Source organism: Alligator mississippiensis, chromosome 6, assembly GCF_030867095.1.
Source record: "Alligator mississippiensis isolate rAllMis1 chromosome 6, rAllMis1, whole genome shotgun sequence".
Classification (NCBI taxonomy): Eukaryota; Metazoa; Chordata; order Crocodylia; family Alligatoridae; genus Alligator; species Alligator mississippiensis.
Genome location: NC_081829.1, coordinates 58,567,117 through 58,589,019, shown reverse-complemented (window position 1 = coordinate 58,589,019; position 21,903 = coordinate 58,567,117). Strand labels below are relative to the sequence as shown.

General features: G+C 43.7%; 1 protein-coding gene across 7 annotated transcripts in view; it reads left to right on the top strand.

Annotated features, from left to right (window-relative positions):
• The window catches only part of PALD1 (phosphatase domain containing paladin 1), a 222,902-nt gene that overhangs the window by 148,185 nt on the left and 52,814 nt on the right, over positions 1-21,903 (top strand). For all 7 annotated transcript variants that reach the window (XM_019484326.2, XM_059729907.1, XM_059729906.1 and 4 more), the window contains one exon: positions 13,622-13,777. In XM_019484326.2, coding sequence (XP_019339871.2) covers positions 13,622-13,777 — 156 coding nt within the window. The remainder of the gene's footprint in view (positions 1-13,621; positions 13,778-21,903) is intronic.

The window sequence follows — 21,903 nt, the reverse complement described above, 5'->3', positions numbered from 1 at the left end:
AATCAACTTAGAGAGTATTCTTACAGGAAAGGATTTACTACTTGTCACTGAAAAGGAAATGTGTACTCAAACACTCACATTTCTCACAGGAGGGCCACTCTCTCTCCAGTCTCTCAGTCCTGATCCTCAAGGGAAACTTACACAACACTTCCCAGAGACGAGCCTATGAGCTCCATTTCATCAACCTCCTGGATACTAGGGATCATGGACTAAACATAGACATTGGATTTTTGATTCATTATAATCTGCCTGGCAACTGACTCCCCAACCCAGCCCCTGGCTTGTTTACTTTTCATTCCATCCAGGAAGAGCACGCAGCTAACTTCCTTAGCCTGACGAAGGGTTTTTGAACCCGAAAGCTTGCTTAATAACTATTCTCCAACCATTTGGGTTGGTCTAGTAAAAGATATCAAATTCACCTAAGGAACCTTGTCTGCCAATGTGTACTCGAGGCATTACACTAATGGACTTTGAATCAGGCCATAGTTTAGCGTTTAAAAAATGTATGGTTTCAGTAAATGTATAGGTTAAAAGGATGGGTACTAAGTGCCATTGTCTTCCTTACGAGTTTTATTTCTCCAAGGTTTTCCAAAGAACTCTGAATGGTTGAGTAGTGCCAAAGTTAGTGCAGGTCATTGGAGAACTGTGAGCATTTTTTATCTGGTTAGTACCACCTGCAGATTGGCATGATGAAGGTATTCATCCTAAAATGTTAATGAGGAGAAGAAAAAGGGAGAGAGGAAGAGACTTTCAAGGAATTAATAGTGTCTGTAAAGAATTCTGCCTAGTAGTTCAAGGTGTCTGGACCTTGCTTTGAGATGGTGAGACTGCTAATTTCCTACTTCATTGTTTTTTCAGATCTCTGGTGCTGTCATTGGATTTTCTTTAATACAACAAACAAGATCCACGTGAATTTTTGGGGTCCACCAAAAACAGAATAAGAGCTCTGTGTCTGGAACAGGAACAGTTTAAATTAAAATCCTGGATCCTTTGATTATGCCATTATACACACACATGTCACTTTCCATTCTAACTCCATTAAAAACAAAGCATACAGTGGTGGTGACCGAGCAGGTGTGCAGGACATGATTATGTTCTACACCAAGATGGATTTCTTAGTGGGGAGCAGAAGAATTGAATTCCACAGAGTTTCTTCCTGCAGTGCTTTCTGGTGCCCCCGTTAGGTGACAAAACTGTATCAGACTAATTTTCAGTGTCAAGATGAGGAGTAAATACAGGGAGAGAAAAAAAATGAGTGCTTCCCAAATTGGTGATGGGGGAGGGAGAACTGGAGGACAAAATACTGCTAGGAAATTTTCTGTCTCAAAAATGGAGTTGTAGGTAGGGTTGTTTTTTTTGTAGCCTTTCCTCCCCCCTCCCCCCCACAAAAAAAAAAAAATCTCCTGTGGAATCGTAATAGAAAATATTTATTTTTCTACAGTTAGGTTTGAGCCACCTTGTTGAATGCAAGTAAAATCTTTTGGTGAAGAATTATTTAGGAAGATTCAAAAACCTATAGAAAGGATCGCATTCTCCATTTAGTTCTGTAGGTTTTCAGGGAAAATTCTCTAGGACTGCATTAACATCTCCTTTAAAAAAGAAAACGAGGTTCTGAAAACAGACACTTTTGTCTGAAAAAGCAACCTTTTACTAGCCTGTTCTGATCTGCACATTAAATGAGTGCTTATTTGTTCCAAACCCCTCAGGTTCCCTGAAACTCTTCTCTGAGGATGTGAAATTACTCTTGTTGCATGTGTAACTCAGAGCCAGTGTATGGGCTACCATGGCCCCTTCACATGTGCATTATGCATGGTATTAGAGGGCAGTTTTTCAAGCCTCAGGGAAGTGTTTCCTGTTCTGAAACATGATCCATTTCCATTTAAAAGCCAATCTGTAAACAGCATTACTGTTTTTAGACTCTTACAGTATTGCAAAAGGTTCTCTAGGTTTGCGTGAAAATGTCAATTTTTACCAGAAGAAATTTCAGGAGCTGCATTATACAGACATTTCTGCAGCCCAATGGCTGGAGAGCTTCACAGGCAACCTTTCCACCCAGAAGGCACTAGAGGCTTCCTCTTTTGGTCATCCCACTGCCTTAGGGGAGCTCAATAATTGACACCCTGTCCTCTCCCTTGGGAAGGGGGCCAGGGTCAGCTGGGCCTCAGGTGAACACAACAGGAAGCTGGCATAGCCAAGAGCTAGGTTTGTAAGCCCAGCTTGCTGCCCTTGCAACTCAGCTGACAAGTGGGGGGGAGGCAAAAACTGGGTTTGCAAGCTGCCACTGCTCCTAATACCCGGGTGCCAAGCAGAAGAAGCAGCCTGGCAAAACCCCTGTCTGCTTCTCACATTGGGAGCTCCAGGGTGAGACGGAGGTGTGGAGCAGCTCCACCCCTCTCCTTCCATCTATGGGAGCAGCTGGCCCCATGCCTTCTTCAAACTAGGGTGATACCAGTCTTAGAAAGGCATGAGAACATTTTTCCCTTCATGCCACTCCTCTAGGTCCCCAGATGTTCAGTCTCCCATGAGAAGTTCTCCCAGGAGAGATTTAACCCTGGATTATTTTTCTCTTGAAGCATCCATTTTTGATGTGGGAAGGAAAGCTTGAATGTCTGCACACACTGATGAATGTTTGTTGTAAGTCACGGTTGTTGGTATACCCTGGACTCTACTGCAAACTACATCTCTCTAGTGATAAGAAACTCTGGCAGACCTGCCATCTCATTTATAGAGTCCCTTATTTGTTGATTCCACACATGATTTTGTTCCATATTTTTGGGAAGGAAAGAACAAACATAGACCCTGTCCCCACCTCTTTATTTTAAAATATGGTCTTTCTGACAATTGAAAATGAAGGACTTGCAGTACTGACTACTTGGGCATAGTTTGGGTATTGCACGTACATGTGTCTGCACTACAGCAGTGCTAGTGCTAATCAACTATACAAGATGGTTTTTGTCCACAAAAAGATGACCTTGTCTCATTTTATCCCGTCTCCAAAATGGGCAAAGTAGAGTAAAACTTCAGAAGCAGAGAAAGTTTCTTCATGTGTGTCTTCATTTACAAATTCCACATACCCTTTATGTTCTGAGGCTTACCAAAAACAGGGGGTGGAATTCACTGCTGTTCTCTTTGTATGTGTGCGTGTGTGTGTTGTATATCTAGTTACAGAGCCTTTATTGATGTCAGTGGCATAGCAAGCAAGCTCAGAAAAAAATCATTTGGTGATGGGCTGATGTGACAGTATCTGTGTAGGAGGGAGGGAGACCTGATGGTGGAGTTCCTTTGGGTTTGAAACCAGATCTTTCCTGAATGTTTTTACTGGAAGGAATATCTTTTGTAGCTAGGCAAGTGCTGGTATCTAGGGTAGTAAGTATGTGATTAAACCAAAATGGAGAGCTTAACGTCTTGGTAGCCTAATATTTTTAAGTTTTTGCTTTGGCCAATACTTTGAAGTACAGATTATTTTTAAAACATGACAACTACTTTGCAGTGAAATAACTTCAAGCTGAAAATGCTTTTTGAACTGGGTTATGAATATCACTTTCTGATTGATGGACTGTCAGCAAGGTCATACTTCAATTACCATTACCATTAAATGCACAGGACTAACTGTTCACACATTGTGGTATATAAACTCCACTTCATAGTAGTACCAAGGTACTGTGTGCCAGGCAATCTGTGGTAATAATTATTACACTCCTTGGGTGGTTAGAAATTTAGTTTCGGCCTCTTGCCTGCAGCACTTCCAGGGACATGTTATAATTACCTGGAAATACATTGCCTGTCGTGTCCTATTGCTTAAGTAGTAGAGTTACAGGCATTGGGAAAATATCTTCCCAGCATGTGTGTGTCATAAACTCTTAGAATAATACAGCTCATAAAAGTGCAGCTCAGTGGAAAGTTCTCTCTTCCTTGGGCCAACTTTTGCTCTCCTGCAGCTCTTTCCCTCTTCCCAATCCTTATCAGGAAGAGCCATCTCTGTACAGCCAGTTGAAAGCCAGTGCTGCACAGATGACAGCCAACAGCAACAGGACCTACAGAAGAGTGAATGTACAATCCAGGAGCTAGTTTAAAGATGAAATGGGCTGTGCACTAAACATATAATCCTAGTGATGGTTTGCATCCTAACTCCCCTCTTTTTGCTCATTGGTGCTGCTCTATGTGTGATGAATGAGGTTACTCCCACCTCAGACACCTTAATTTAATACTTTCAGTAATGTTAGACCATGGTCTTTCTTTCCCTCAAATATTATTATTTGTATTGCAACAGGATGTCAAATGCTCCAGGTATGAAGTAGGTACTTTGTTAGGTACTGTACAAATGTAGAAAAAAAGGAGATATTGCACAAATACTTAATGTTCCATGGGATAAAATAGAGAAGCTGTCTGAAGCCAAACCAACCCTTTAAAATATCTCTGGTAGTAACCAACCATAGATCTTTGTTTTGGGTGGGTGAGGGAAGGAACTCAAGATGGCTGACACGGACATGAGGAGTTCTGAAGAAAACACATCTTTTCCAGTATTTAACCTTTGTAATGTATTTTAATCAACCTCCATTTGCAAATATTTATTTCTAGGAGAACACGTTTATTTTTGCAATCGACTTGAAAGCTAGGTTTTTTCAGTTCTGTATTATTCCAACATGTTTGCACCCTAACCAGGAGCATGGATTTAGGATTGTGGCAGAACAGGCAAAAGATGACACAGTAAATTGCACGTCCTGAGATACTCACTTTAGTGATGCCATATTTATTTCATGAAAGTAATTTAAAATGACTGCTGAGTAACAGAACTGTATGCATTTAGGATGAGAGCTGGAAAAAAAAAATGTCCAGCCAGTGATTGATTTGCTGGGGAATGTCTGTGAGTCTCTTAAGTATTTATTTTTTAAGTTGTTTGCCAGTTAATTATTTCAGTTTAACTTGCATGTATCTGTTGTTTCCAGGTGGAGATTTGCCAAAATCATGTGTTGCACTAACATTGGCCTTTAAATCAGGTTTCTGTTAGAAAGGCTTTCAGAAAGCCAGTGTAGTAATTTGCATTTTGTCAAATATTTAAATGTACCAATTTAAGAGACTGTCTGCTTAGGAGCAGATATGATTGTGTGGATGTATGTGGATATATAACGCAAGGAGCACAACGTGGATCAAAAAAAATGCTTCCAAAGAATATTTTTGGATATGTTTGGCCTGCATACCACAACAATTAGCAGCATACAAATATCTGGGTAAAACAGGATATTCATTCAAGTTTGTTTCTGATAGGTGGTGCAGATTTGCACTCATACTTGAAAACCAGTGATGCTTCTGTCTCTAGAGATTGTAAAAATGAAAGGGAAAAGACAAAGGGAAATGGAACCTGTATTTGGTTACAGGATCAGGCCCAGTTTTTTTCACAGGACAAAAAGGAAAGTGTATCTAAGCTGCTTTTAAATTACCAGCCTGAAGTTCTCCTTTCCTCAACTCCCTCCCCACAAAATGGCCATTATATTAGACCACCGGTTTGACTGACTTTCTCCCCAGAGGTTTCATTCTAGCAGGTAATACGTCTTGAAGGCCAGGCCATGTGTAATTAGAGCAGCTTTGGAATGCTGTGAACTGTCATATAAAAATGATTCAGAGAAGAATTGCTTTCCAAATCCAGTTAACGCTTGGCTTAAAATAGATCTGACGGGTCATTTTTTGGCTTCCAAAGCCAGCAGTGAAATTCTTGGCAGATATTTCCACCACCACTGTTGTCACCACCATTCTCCCCTTCTTCACCCAAGTTCCATTTATTTTATGGCAACATCTATTATTGCATTTTTCATTATGTTATTAACTTTTCAGTGATTATCACCTAGTTGCCCAGGTAACCAAACAGTTACACCATCAAGACCAAGAGTTATAACTGCTGAGTAGGAAAGGAGGGGTAGGTGTAAACACTCTCTCCCTCTGGTATTAGCATAGCAATGGAAACCAAATATTCTTCTCCCCAGCGGCTGGTGGAAGATAGATGCTACATTGTGAAACAGTCTTCCACATCTCTGTAGCCTCAGTTGTTCCATTTGTTAGACATCCAAGGGAAATCCTTGTAATTGGTGTGCATATGAAGTGATCAAGCTTCCCACTGGCCATCTGTTGGGAATATGGGGAAAGGCATCTTTATCCCTCCCTCCTTTCTTTTCTCCCCCTTACAAATTGTGGAATGTGAACAGAGAATCACCTTGAACCCATTATTGTAGCCTCAGTGCAGTAGTACACGAAGCAGTTAATCTTTCTCTATCTATATATTTAAGTAAGCGGTCAGTGGATGCAACAGCTCCAGTGTCTATTAGGGAGGCTCCCATGAAGTAGGGGTCTCAGATACATGTGAACATGGACTTTCTGCAAGTCATGGCATTCATAAATGTTGTTCCTTGTCCCCAAGGGGAAATGTGACAGGCCCTCTCAGTTGTGGACAGGAGGGAAAAGGTTTTGCATGCCTTGCACGTTCATTTTTGTGGAACAGAGAGCTACAGGGTTTTCCTTGTAATTACTTTTGCTTGGGGGAGAAAATCATTTTGTGACTGAGACCAGAGCTGAAATTGTTCAACTCTCCCAAAATAGAATTAGCTCCTTATCACTTACTGCCGGCCGTTACATATCCACAGTATAGTAGAATCTTACAGTTCAGACCAAGGTAACTGGCACACCCCAGAATTCCCCAGGAAAGATGAAAATCCTTCCTAGCTTCTCAGCAAAAATTCAGTGTGCCACTTGATTTCTGTTATTCAGAAAGATCAGGGAACGGCTAAATATCCAACATAGACTCAGTCTAAAATAACTTTTAAAAAACACTTTCATCTCCAGGTATTTTATTAGGTGAGATTTCAGTTGTGTTGAAAGTTTATAGAGATGTCTTGCCTACTCAATCTGATATGATCGGTGCATCTCCAGAACACCAATGCCTCATCTGAGCCAGTGTCCCAAGACTCATACAAATGGATCTCTCTAGCCCAGGACCATGTGACCAAAATCTATAACCAGTGACTACTGTTATTTAAGCAGGCAGCTGAGACTATATGCCAGTAGATAGATGTTTCTTTGCTATTATGTTTCCCATGTGTCCTCCAAAGTGAAAATGGGGTGGAACTTACTGCAGCTGTTATTACAGAGCTGAAGAGAATGTGGAAAGAATTAGCAATGATCTGTGGTAAACCTCCTCTTCCAAAAAGTCAAAGATGTAGGCAGTTTTTTTTTTTAAAAAGGGGGTATAAAGAACAAGCTTGCTGTAATGAAAATTATGTCAATGAATGGGATGTCTAGGATTATACTGTTTCATAAACAACACTGGCTAAGGGACCAGTCACTTGCCAAATGCAGCTCTATTTCAGTAAAGATATGAACGTCTAATTAACATGATTGTGCTACGTTCTGTGCGTCCTTGTACCCTGTAAAATACTAATACCTTCACAAAAGTGTTAGGAAATGTGTAAGTAAATGCAGAATTTGATTCATTGTCTCCTACAGCTGGACAACCCCAAATAGATGCATTCCAAAGGAGATTTTAGGATACATCTAAACTGCAGTCATGGCAATAACTGCAGTATATACAAACCCTTTTGTCTGTTTAGCTTCTGCATATAATCAGAAGCATTATAAACAACTAGTTTCTCATAGCCAATATGCATGTTCTTCATTGTCATCAGTGCCTTTCATAGCACTTCTACCATCCTCCAGCAACTGGGGGAGAGCTTGGATGGAGATTTCAAACACCTGATTATTGGCAGTCACATGGAGAAGGTATGATGAACTAAATAGAATCAAATTTGCTTGCAAGTAACGGAAAGGCCAGACACCCAGGAATGTTCTTGTATGTGTTAAGTCAACGCAGTATACACCATGCAGAAGAAGTAACCAAATATCAAAGAGGAAGGAAAACTGAACTGGGCTGCCACAGAATGTCTGTTCTGGGTCTTTGCCCCCAGAGATATGAAGAGGTTTTGAAGGCCTAGTTCCCATGTGGGCTCTTTGGGTTTGCATCTATGCTGCTTACTAGAGGATGTAACATTGCTTAGATCATTTTTTTTTTTAAATATGGAATTAAATTCCCATTTAGAACTATGAAAATAATTAAAATGAGCCATTTCTTTCTCTTAGTGTTTTATTTGAGCTTGTTTGAACTGTGTTTTCCAGAGTGGTGGTGTAGTGGGACCTGCCTGTATGTCGGTATCCATCATTCCACTGTCGTTTCACGCAGAACAAGATTTACTATGTGATTATTGCCACATGTATTTTTTACGATACCTTCCTGCTCATTACTGAAATGATCATAACTTTGGGCCTCCCAAGTCTGCTTCTGGAGGCACGAGATGTCTATATCAGCAGCCTTTATCCTGCTGTCTACACCAGTTCTGAATAACTGCCAAATTCCAGGGGAATTTGAAGTCCTGGCTCTGTATTAGATTGAAGCTATTGTTAGATGCTTTGTTCCCTGACTTGTGTTGGGGGACAAGGTGGGGGAAGGAGTGTATTAAGCTATTCCTGGCCTGTTTTGGCAGTGCTGCTTATCACCAGCTTGCTCCTATTTTACAGATACCAGTGCCTACTTAGCCTTTCTGAAACACAAGACTAAGGATGAGGACCAGCCAGTTCCAAGCAGCATGGGAAGCGCTGAGGGCCTATGTGATGGGAGGAGACCAGTCCAGGAAAGGGTACTGATAGGGATAAGAGCAAATATAAAGAAGCTATTGGGGACACCTAAGAATCAGTCAAGGAATGCTTGAGCAGAGATAGAAGTGATTTGAAGTAGCAAAGAAAGAAAAAAAATGCTGCCATTGAGAGGAAATGAAGAAAAGACTAAAGGAAGAAGAGGAATCTCTTTTCTTAGCGAAAGGGAAGAGGATAATTTTATTTAAAGAGCAAGAGAAAAAGGAGGACTAAAATGACAAAAAAGGAAGAAACTGGGCATTAAATAAGCTGAAGAGGAGGAGGAAGGGAATAAAAACTTTTAAATAAGAAAAAAGCAGAAAAAAGAAGATGTGTATATATAGAGATTGTAGATCTTCCCAGACATCCCAGAGCTCCATACATTTTTGGGGAGAGGGATTACACTATATGTTGGTCATGGGGATTTGGGACTATTGGTTTGCAATGTTACAGTTGGTCATATCTTTTTAAAGTAACATACCAGAACAGGTGTGTGCAATTAGAAAGAAGTTCTTCAAAATAGGGGTGACTCATGATTTGGTTTGCAATTGGCATTAACTTCTTTTGTTGTTCAGCAGCATAGTCTACCGCTAAACTAGAGGGATCTTAGAATCTGAGAAAAACTTTTCCCCCTTCCTTGATAACCTGCTCTTCCCCCCACCCTGCTTTTCTCCCATTTGTTAATATTGCTAGATGAAGGGAGACAGCCTTTTAAGATATGAAATTGACATGTTTTTTCAGGTGTTTCCATTCAAAATTAATTAATAGCAAAAGCTACTTGTTGCTTGAGTACTTGTTAATTCAGGTTCATAAGCACTCTGGACTACCTTTATTGTTTTCCTGTTACTGTTTATTTCCCTTCCTCCCACTATTGAGAGGGAAGAGGATCCTTAATTTCAAGCAAGCACTTAGTTACTGTTTTCCTTTGTGAGCATGTGGGTCCTCCCACCTATCTTTCCCCCCTTGTGATTATCTGGACCCCTGGCACATCCTCCCCTCTCACCTGCCACCTCTTGATGTTCTAATGATGTTTGGGAAGACAGATGATGCTTTGCACTTAGGTCTGCCTAGCAGGGACGCTGGTCTTGTGCAGGCTCCGCCTTCCTGGTACCCTGCCCCTTTCTTCAGGTGGTTGGTCTCTATTCTCTGTTGTCCAGGAGTGTGAGTTGCTTGTCCAGGTTCTTCCTCAACTTAACTTAGTTCTTTACTCCACTGTTGTTCTGCATCAGTTTCCTCTGTTCCAATACTTCTTTAGGCTTAGTTGCCCAGGTTACTCTTCACCCAATTAATCTTCTCCCTCTCTCCCACTCTCTCTCTGGTTGATGCTGTCTCTTTCTTCGTGACACTCCTAGTTTCTGCAATTATTCCTGGGTCAATCTGCCTCACTCAGTTTGACCTCTCTCAGCAATACTTCAGGCCTTTTAGATTAGCTTGTTTAAAGAGTCCAGGTGCAAAGGACAGGACCCTGTTAACCATAACAGAAACACCAAGGGGATACTTTCTTCTTTCTTTACCTGGGGATACCAAATCAAAGGGGAGGCAGACTCTGGTCCCCGGCTTATGGGTCCTAACTACACATTTACAAATGAAAAAGCCCTGGTTTCACTGGCTTCCGTCATAGATGCATAGATGCTAGGGTCGGAAGAGACCTCAACAGATCATCGATTCTGGCTCCTGCTTAGGCAAGAAGGATTTGGGTGTTCAGCCAGGCTAACATCCTCTGCTTCAAACTGCTGGAGTTACCTCTGCTGGGTTGGACAAATTCCTCTGTTGGCTGGGCTGCCTCCACTTTTCTTAAGACTACCTGAATCCTCAGTGGGTCTGCCTTTGCCCCCTTCTCGGAGGGCTTGACCACCAGTCTCCTGGGGAATTCTCCTCTTGCCCCTTATTCTCAGGCTTGTGGGGACCACCCTTCATTCCTCGCTGTCCATCGCTATTTATCTCTCCAGACTTCTCAGTGGATGTCCCCTGTTTGTGAGTCTCCTGAATTGGTGATCCCACAAGTTGGGTTGGCTGGACTCCCAGCTCTGCTGGACGTCCTCCTGACCCAGCGCTGCAGTCTTTGTCCCCAGAGATGCCTACCACTGTGCTTCTCTTGACATCTCTCTTTTAAACAGCCCAGGCTTTCCCCAAACCAATCAGTGCAGGCTCCTCGGGGCATGTCTACTCCGGCCCCAGGTGCCTGCTCTTGGCTCTCATTTCTTCCCCAGACTTTTCTTCCAGCACACCAGGGATGCACTACTCACTCAGACCCAGCCAGGTAAGTTTCTTCCTGGTACTGCCAGTTCCATGGAGGTATAGCAGAGGCTGCGCCCCTGCCCCTGCTACACTTTTTTCTCAGAAAATAATTGACTGTATGACCAATTTTTGCAGGAAATTAGAGATAAAAATTCACCTGGATTAAAAAAGGGATTGGTTATTTATAAGGATAACAAGACTGTCCAGATCCTCATATTTCAGGCATTAAATTAGTCTTTTATTATGCGAGGAAAATTATCGGGGGTTCAGATCATTATGCATCTGCTTCCCATGTGTCCTTCTGAAGCCTGTGGTATTAAATTACCTCAGAGATGGCATGCTGGCCTGGGCATATTCTGGATTTGTGAAAATATGGCATTTCCCATGTTCTTAATATTGCAGTTGTTTTGGATTTTTTTTGTGCCACATTGAGGAAATGTTCTTTGCTGAGTAGTTCTGGAGTTCTTTTGAGTAATTTGTCATCTCTCAAGCATAATATTTGCTTGACTAACTGTGATGCCCCCTGCATTGTTTTCCTGTTGCTGTAGTGTCCAATACAATGAAGAACATGTGTGGGTTTAGACCTGGAAATAATAGTAGACATCTATTGATATAGATGTTTGCATTGTGCACTCAACCTCTGTTCTGGAAGGCAATATGAAAGCATCTAAGGCCTACTTACTGCTGAAAGTGAGGCATTCAAGTGAAGCATGGGCATGGGTAGAGCCTTGGAGAACTCACCTGGAAATCGTGACTCAAACCCCCAGGATACCTGGAAATTGATGTTGCCGTGACATACTTCTGTTGTGGGATTGTGCCTTGATCAAAGTCAAGTTAAGGACAGTAGTCAAAGAAGAACCAATTCAGTGGCTCAAAGCCCCTGGCCACTCAAAAATAGAACAGTCATAACAAAGACCGGGTACAGTTTATAGTCTGAAGAGGCACAGAATGCCTATTCCTGGCAGTTCCATAGTACACACACACATAGCCATACCTCTTCTATTTTTGTAAACTAAATGTTAAAGAGGAAGTTTTTATACAGTTGAAACCACAAGTTAAGGAGAGCTTAAACTGCCAGGTTAATGTAAGAATGATGCTAAAGTTCATACCTATTTCTGTAACCAGCAGAAGGCTGGTTGACCCTTCCGTCCAAAGTACTTGATTTGAGGGTGTTTTCAGGGAACATTAAGATCTTCTAAACATCAAGACAGACTAACATGTACAATCATAAATGCATAATTTATCAAGGTATAAAGGGCCATGTGCTTGAAAAGCAAAGGCCAGTATGCACCTGCAAAAACATTCCTTTGCCCACGTGTTACTTGCTGATACATCGTTAACTCAATTGGAGAAAAATTTCATAGTGCCTGTATGCTTTAAAAGGTGGTTGAACTATCTTGCCTCTTGTTCACAGTGGTGCTTTTGAGGAAACTAGTGATTTAGACTCAGCAAATGGAGTCCTTCCTTTTCTACAGAGAGTTAAAATAAGAGTTGTGGGTGGCCTGCTATGCATAGAGGGAAAGCTGATTGATATATGGAAAGGTCAGAGCTTTGTGTATATTGAAGCCATTAGAGACAGCTCCCTCTCATTCATTTTTAATATAAACATTGTGAAATCACTAGCTACTTCTATAGTTGCCAAGGAGACATAGTATGATGTCACTGTAGTGAAAAAAGCAACAAAAAAATAAAATGTGTTGACTTTGTCTGAGTCAGGAAGAGCCATACTACCCGTACAGAGAAAAACTGAACACAGACCAGTCCCTCAGATTTCAGTGTTTTCAGTCTTTTAACAGCATGATAACTTTTAAAAAAATGGACAGACATGGCTGACACAAGGGATTGATGGGATAGTGGGGGAAGGGATTTTGTTCCATGATAAGAGAGTGAATTCTCTGATAGACAAGTTGGTGGATTTACAAAAGGGCATCCCCTGATATAATACATTCTTAATGGTGCTTTCCACTGAATTATGGGAATTTCTGCTTAGTGAAAGCCGTTCAGGGTAAATTCCAATGGGGATGTTAAATGGAAGGTCCCCAATGATATGAAATGTCCGTCTGATTTTGGTTGGGAGAACCTCTTAAATCATACACATAATTAGCATAGCTATCTAAAAGCCCACAAAAAGGATTTGCTCTGTAAAATGGATTTTTTTGTTCCAAGGGAAAAAGCCCAAATGGTGGGAGCATCTCAACTGTACACATATCCTTAAAAGAGAAGGAGATAAACCCTTTTGCAGCAGGTCAGTCACTAAAGGGGACAAACACTTCTTTAGATGAACTGCTCTTAAAATTTAGGAGGCATTCTGACCACTGTGGAATTGCTTAGCTGAGAATTCAGTAATGTCTTATAAGAAGCATTTCATATACCAGCTAAGCTCACAGTTACTCGTTTCCTACATATCTCCCAAAATACTGAAGCTAATTGTACTCTTCCCTTTCTGCAAAATTAAATAGTCAGATGTCATTTGGATGATCAGATGTCTTGCTTTTAACAGTTCTGTCCAGACAACAAAGAAATAATATACTCTTTTTTAAGTAGTGTTCTCTCTTTGCCTTCCTGCTTTTATCAGCTCAGATTTAGGCCCCTGGTGTATAGCTTTTTATTATTTAGTGCATACCTGTATGTGCTCTTCAGGTTGATCCTAATGGGGTTCTGAGTTACTTACCTAATATCAAAAGCAAACCCAGTTACTGATTATTCATTTCAGGGGAAAACAGCTAAGGAAGAGAAAGAAATGAGAACATTGCAGCTGAGGAGCCTACAGTACTTGGAACGATATATCTGTCTGATCCTGTTCAATGCATACCTGCATCTGGAGAAAAAGGACTCTTGGCAGAGGCCATTTAGTGTTTGGATGTATGAGGTAAGAGTTTTCCTGACCCCTACACCAAGAACATTGGCAGGGAAATCAGCCCTGCTAGGTATATGCTAACAGGGCTTGCGTTCAATCCTCTATTTAAAATTGTAGTGAAATGATGACTTTTTTCTGCTTGTTAGCGTGATTTATTTTTTAATTCAAAGCTTTCACCAAAGCAATATTCTGCAAACCTGTTCTATTCATACTGGGGCTCTGTGATGCGAGTGCATTAATTTACCCACCTGTATCTGTGTTCATGTGTTAACTTGGTTACAAATAGGAATATTCAGTGTTTACCACATTTGAATGGGAAAAAAAAAGACCCAAAGCTTCCACCCTGACTCTCTCTTCCCTTTCCCTTCTCTCTCTCTCTCTCTCTCTCTCTCTCTAGAATGGATTGAGGCTCATATAAGAGTTATCTCTGTGCTTTCTTTTTGGTCCACTAATGCCAAAGCACAGAGAGAATTGTTATGCCAAATAAAAACACAAGTAGTATAATATTTTTCTCATTTCAAAATTGCTTCATGTTTATTGCCTTTAGCATAAATGATGTATTGGATTATTGACAGTGTGCAACCCCAGTATGCCGTTGAATGTGTTGCGTAGTACAGATGGAGATTCTTAAAGCAAGAGTGCACACGGGCCACACATGCACACACACACATGATAGTACAGTTCAGAAGCTTTTGTATGGATTTGTGCTAGACTCCTCCTGAACAGGCTCGTGCCTGCCATAGCAGAAGAGGTCCTCCCAGAGAGGCAATATGGCTTCAGAGCAAACAGAGGCACAATAGATATGGTATCTGTGCTCAGACAAATACAGGAAAAGTGCCAGGTGCCAAACAAGGAGCTGTACATCACTTTCATCGACCTTATTAGGCATTTGACATCCTAAGCCAAGAGGGCTTCTGGAAGATTCTCAAGAAGCTTGGATGCCCACCTAAGTTCCTCACCATGGTCAGGCAATACCATGACAGTCAGCATGGACACAACTTTTTGGACTCACCATCAGGCTGAGGAAGACTGAAGCTCTTCATCAGGCAGCTCCACACCAAGCTTACGTGCCACTGAAGATTACTATTGAAGGAACTGAGCTAAATGCTGTCAAGCAGTTCACCTGCCTGGGGAGTGTCTACTCATATGATGCCATGATAGACAAGGAGGTAGACAATAGACTCTCAAAAGCCAGCAGTGCCTTTGGCAGACTCTTCAAGCAGGTCTGGAACAGTCACAGCCTATGGGCACTAGACCTGTCTGACGTGGAAAGTATTCACTTTGCATTCTGCGATTTGGAGGGACAGTGATTTGATTCAGTGATTCGAATCTCTGTCCCAATTTGATTTGGCCAAATCCAAATCCAAAGATATTCAGTGCCAAATCTGATTCGGCCATAAACTGTACAGGCAGGCAGTGCCGACAGGAATAGCTGAGGGAGCAGCCAGACGAACCCTGGCTTGAGCTGGCAGCCCTGAGAGAAGCTGGGGCTCATCCGGCTACTGCCCTAGGTCCCCCACCACTGGGGCGAGGCAGGCAATGCTGGCAGCCCCAGGAGGAGTCACAGGGGCTGGGGGGAGTGATTGGGGATCTGGGGGAATGAATGGGGGCTTCTCCCCAGCTCTTGGTTTGATTCCCCAGCTCCCCGATGATTCCATCCAGCCCCTGCAGCTTCTCTCGGGGCTGTTGGCTCTAGCTGCTCCCCTGGCTACCCCCCCACTGGGGTGAGGCAGACAGTGCTGGCAGCCCTGGGAGAAGCCACAGGGGCAAGGGAGAATGATCAGGGACCTGGAAAAATGATTGGGAGCTGGGGGATTAAACTGGGGAATCTAAGTGGGAGCTGGGGGGAAGCCCCTGTTAGTTTTCCCAGCCCCAATCATTCCCCCCAGCTCCCGGTTCAATCCTCCAGGTCCCCAATCATTCCCCCCAGCCCCCGTGGCTTCTCCTGGGGCTGCTAGCACTGCCTGCCTCACCCCAATGGGGGGCAACAGCCCGGGGAGCTGCCGGGGGAGCCACGGCTTCTCCCAGGGTTGCCGTCTCAAACCGGTGCTCTTCCGGCTGCTCCCCCAGCTGGTCCCACTGGCACTGCCTAGTGCCTGCCTGTACAGTCTATGGCCGAATCTCCAAATCTCTCTGAATCAATACGGAGGCTTCCGATTCAGTTAGGAGATATTAATGGGTCACCTGTTTTGATTTGGATTCAGAGATTTGGCTGCTGAATTGTGCCAAGTCTCCTCCGAATCGAATTGGCTACTGAAGCTTCGCATGGCCCTGATGGGTACAGGCCAAAGTTAAGGTGTTCAGAGCTGTTGTTATTTCCACTCTACTGTACAGTGCTGAATCATGGGTCTTATATTGCCACCATATACACCTCCTGGAGCATTTTCATCAGCGCTGCCTCTGCACCATTCTCAAGATCTGCTGGAAGGATCACGAACGATGCGTGCCCCTGGTGACTGGGGGGCAGAGCAGCACCAGGACCACAGCAGCGATGGCAGGAGCACAGTGGCAGTAAGTGGGAGAGTTCCCACAGATGCTGCTAGCACTGTCAGCGGGGGTTGGGGGGGTGGTGAGCAAGGGTCGGAGACCATCTGCAGCTGCTGGTGGCAGTGTTGGTGGGGGCCTTTGGGGATCATGGACTGCCTACAGATGCTGCCTTCTTTTTGTAGGGGGTGCACTGCTGCCACGCTCAGGGGGTGCATGTGCACCCACATGCACCCCCTACGCGTCGTCCCTGGGCAGGATTATGTCACCAATGTGGAGGTGTTACAAAGAGCCAAAACCACCAACCTTCTCCTGCAGACTCGGCTATGGTGGGCCGGCCACATGACCTGGTTGGATGACAACTGCATACTAAAGGCCATTCTATACAGGGAACTGACGACTCGGTAATGTGACAGAGGGGCCCCATGCAAGTGTTTCAAGGGCACCCTGAAGAGGTCCTTTTCTGTCTGCAGTATTCCCACAAACTATGGGAAACAGGCTGCAAATTGCAATGCCTGGTGGCTCCAAATCAAAAAGGCAACAGCCCTTTTTGAATGTCAGTGTAGAGTCAGCATCAAGAAGAAGAGGAGGAGGAGGACGAAGAATACAGAGTTTTGTCTCTCTGCAATTGGACTGATTAGTCACCAGCAGGCCTGGAACTATCATGGGCAGTCACCTTCCTAGTATCTTCATCTGCAAAGAACCTCCAAGAATGTATGGATTTGTTCCCCGAAGTTTGATTTCTTAATTGGCTTGTCCAAGCCTTTGCTTCTGCTGGTTCTTACCCTTCCCTACTCAAGGTACTGGTTACCTGCACACTCCACCTCAACTGCATGAGTAGTTGAAAAGGGACAAGAATGATAAATAAGTAGAAGGGCTGCCCTAAGCAAGTTTTATACGACTTCATAGGTATGCATTTTGTGTTCAGTTCAGGGGGCACGGTGACTGTTTGAGAGCTGGTCCTTTTTCAACCGAAACCTAACTGAATTTTTGGTCCCATGTACTAACAGTGCAAATAATAAAGTCATTGTGCTATTTTCAGTAGAAATTACCTTCAGGAACATTTTAATTTACTTGTGTTTTTAATTCATGTCTACCCTTTCCTTACTAAGCACTGTTCACAGTCACCAGCTATCCATCTTGCCTCAGAAAGAAGCGCAGACCGCTAGAGCAGTTTGCTTTCAGTTCCATGCTGCCCTAGGTTCAGAATGGGCTATTATTTCTGCACCCTCTTGGACTTCCCTGCAAAATAGTTACTTTCTTCTTCATTTGGTACATTGTTCACAAGTTAGGATCTTCCAGAACCAAGTAGTTCCAGTATGGTGTCCCTGAGCTGTGTCACACCATTTGCACTTTAATACAGTCTTCTTCAGATGTCCACTATACCTTTAGGACTCTACAATAAGCCTATAGCCTCTGCACCGAGAGAATAGGGCCCTCCAATGAACTTCACAAGAATCACATGGACACAAGAACAATGGCCAAAGAAACTCCCCAAAACCTTTCAAAAACATTTTATCCCTTTCATTTGAGCAACTTCTGTTTCTTTTATCCATTCAAAATCCTTCAGGTCAGCATGCACCAAAGCCCAGCATCAGGGCCATGTGCCTAGCTTGGAGTGGCACTGAACACATGCCCCAGTACTTTGCCAAGGCTCTGTGTTCCTGCTGTCCTTCTTGGCATACAGTCAGGACCATTCTGAGGCAACTATGTCATGTCATTCCCAGAATTTGGGGCATAGTGAACGGGAGCAAGTGGGCAGGGCATGTGTTTTGGCAGGTATCCCAGATGTGGAACAGGGCATTATAGACCAATTCTTAAAGGTTTGTTATTATGTGGGGTGCAGGGACGATGTCCAGAAAACCTGTATGGAAACCAGCAGTTAGAATGGAATCACCCAAGTGCTGCCTCCTCAATTTGACTCATTTAAACAGGAGGCACAGGGGCCTTCTAACTTTATTTCCCTCTGGTCATGTTTTAAATAGCAACATTTTGGGCTGGAAAGAAGCCACATAGCCCATCCAGCTCCCTCCACCTATCTGTCTAGCTCTGCTACCCTGTAATGTTTTTCCCTCTAAATGCCTGTCTTGCATTCCTCTTAGTTTTAATACAGACCTAGTTACATCCTCTCTTGCTTCCTATGGTTACATCTCTCATATTTGTTCATTACTCCTGAACTTGCACTAGTGCCTACCCTTTTTTCGCTGTAGTTCATGTCCTCTTGTTGAAGTTGCCCTATGATACAACACAGTAAGTGTTGCACCCTAAACATTACATTAAATCTGAATTAAACTGATTGAAATCTCTTTTGGGGCTCTGGACAGTTGGCACTGTTAGCATTGTTAGAAAAACAGCAAGAAACTGTGGTCTGACAATGCCCAGATAAGTTGAAATTTACTTTGTTTATCCTGCCCACTTCTATCCTTGAGATTGTTGTCTGGCAGCATGGCAAATTGGCTACAATATGGACAGAGGAGAGACTAAGACTCCTGAAGTTCATCTGGCACTAGATTTATGACCCAGATACCTTGTTTCAGGTAGACCCAAACTCTTAGACTGACTACGACCTCTCCATTTGATAATAGGCGAATGTTATTGATACACAGAGATAGCAAATAAAAATAATGCAGGCAAGGCAAACAAAATACCTCTTCCCACCCCCTACTCCCTGATTCCACATCTACCAGTCCTAGAGCTGTCACAGAGGGAAGGTACATCTGATCAGTACATGAGCTTCACCCTGAGGTTCTTCATTGAATGTCAGATGTCAGGAGGCTGGAGGTCGACAGTCAAGGCCTACCATGCCCCAGTCAAGCGGGTGAGATGGGCTGGTGATGTGCCCTCTGTCTATGGTGGCCTTGGGTTCCCCTCTTGGGAAACGTTTGGTACTCTGAAATTGCTCCTTTTGTATTCTTTCTTCCCTCTAATGACTTTTCATTCCCAGGCATCGCTGATTAGTTTCCCTGTGGTTGTCATACTGTCCATGTTCTACGCACACATCTTAATTTAGTTATTTACCAGGCCTCCTAATTTGATCTGTTCACCAAAACCAGAAATCCCAAAGGCTCTGTAGTTGGACACTGTGACCTAATGCCAATGCTGGGGAGTCCCTTATCTCTGTTTCAGTACACTGTTCATGTTACGGAACAGTGTGGTGTACGTCTTTGTTCTTTCAGCCTGTGTGTTTGCTGGCTTCAGACAAAGTGGGCCTTGAAGGAAACTTTGTTTACAAACAGGCTTTTAGAAATCAAAACCCTTGTCATTCCCCTGAACCATTGTTCTAATGCAGTATTTACTACACCTACAAGCCAATTCCCAAAAGCAAACCTCTAAATACCATTTTCTAGCCATCGCCTGTCAGAATCACTCTTGTTTGTCCTATATTACAGCTGAGTGATGCTAGTTACTCAGCTGTCTGTCAGCAGATTAAATACACCTGAAAAATTCCCAGTGCCAAGCTTGTCAATATACTAAAGTTGTTACATGAATGTGATTTTTAAACTGGTACAGGTTAACACAAAGGGCGCCTATACACGAGCATGGAGGCTGCTCTGATGTGCTGGAATTCCAGCATGTTGGAGCAGACTCAGTTGAGTCTGCTGGAGTGTGGCAATTGCTACACTCCAGCAGCCTCCTGTGTCTCATGTATTAGTGTCCCATGCTTAAAAATGGCGTCAGGGGCGCTTGAACTAAAGCTTGTTTGATGCACTTTAGTTGAAGTGCCCCCGCCTCCATTTTTAAGCACGGAGACACTGGTACAGGAGATGCGGGGGTGCTTTAATTAGAGTGGGTCTTAGAGCTGCTCTGATTAAAGCACTGCTGCCCCTACCCCCCCCCCCCCCCCAAGGTCGTGTAAAAGTGCCCAACAAGCCTTTAAAAGACTTTGGGCATGATATAAAATCTGATATAGACCAGGCCTATTCTGGTTAATCTTAAATCAATTAGGAATCCAATTAAGCTAAATTTGAAGGAAGACTGTACACAGGGGTTTGGTAGCCATTTCTACTAAACTGCTTCAGAAAGATTAATAGATTCATAGATGTTAGGGTTGGAAGGGACCTCAATAGATCATCGAGTCTGACCCCCTGCATAGGCAGGAAAGAGTGCTGGGTCTAGATGACCCCAGCTAGATACTCATCTAACCTCCTCTTGAAGACCCCCAGGGTAGGGGAGAGCACCACCTCCCTTGGGAGCCCGTTCCAGACCTTGGCCACTCGAACTGTGAAGTTCTTCCTAATGTCCAATCTAAATCTGCTCTCTGCTAGCTTATGGCCATTATTCCTTGCAACTGCCAGGGGCGCCTTGGTGAGCAGAGCCTCACCAATTTCCTTCTGTGCCCCTGTGATGAATTTATAGGCAGCCACAAGGTCGCCTCTCAATCTTCTCTTGCGGAGGCTGAAGAGGTCCAGGTGCCCTAGTATCTCCTCATAGGGCTTGGCCTGCAAGCCCTTAACCATACGAGTGGCCCTTCTCTGGACCCTTTCCAGGTTATCCACATCCCTCTTAAAGTGTGGCGCCCAAAACTGGACGCAGTATTCCAACTGCGGTCTGACCAGTGCCCAGTAGAGGAGAAGTATCGCTTCCTTGGTTCTGTTTGTCATGCAGTTAGCTTTGCTGATGACTTTGTCACACTGACAACTCACGTTCATCTTAGAGTCCACTAGGACTTCGAGATCCCTTTCTGCTTCCGTGCTACCGAGCAGGTCATTTCCTAGGCAGTAGGTGTGCTGGACATTTTTCCTCCCTAGGTGCAGCACTTTGCACTTCTCCTTGTTAAATCACATTCTGTTGTTTTCTGCCCATTTGTCCAACCTGTCCAGGTCTGCCTGTAGTTGTTTCCTGCCCTCTGGTGTGTCCACTTCTCCTCACAGTATTGTATCATCTGCAAACTTGGGCGGAATACACTTCACTCCCTCGTCCAAGTCATTGATGAAGACATTGAAGAGTATTGGTCCAAGGACCGAGCCCTGCGGGACCCCACTGCCCACGTCCTTCCAGGTCGATATTGACCTGTCCACCACCACTCTCTGGGTATGACCCTCTAGCCAATTTGCCACCCACCAGACTGTGTAATCATCCAAGTCGCAGCCTCTTAATTTGTTCACCAGTATGGGGTGGGATACCGTATCGAAGGCCTTCCTGAAGTCTAAGTAAATGATATATACCCCTACTCCTGCGTCCAGGTGTTTTGTAACCTGGTCATAAAAAGAGACTAGATTTGTCAGGCATGATCTACCTGCTATGAACCTGTGCTGGTTTCCCCTCAGCATAATTTTTCCTGCTGGGCTGTCACATATATGATCCTTAATAATCTTTTCAAAGACTTTACCAAGGATGGAGGTGAGACTGACTGGCCTGTAGTTGCTTGGATCCTCCTTCCTCCCCTTCTTGAAAATAGGGACCACATTGGCCCTTTTCCAGTCCTCCGGGACCTGGCCCATGCGCCACAAGTGCTCAAATATTCTTGCCAGTGGCTGTGCATTGACATCAGCCAGTGCCTTCAGTACCCTCGGATGGAGCTCATCCGGGCCTGCTGACTTAAACGCATCCAGTCCTTCCAAGTGACTCTGCACTATCTCAGGGTCAAAGCTTGGTGATCTGGCGCCCTGCTGTTGTCTCTCTACGATCCCATTGTGAGACTTGTCTTGCCTCTT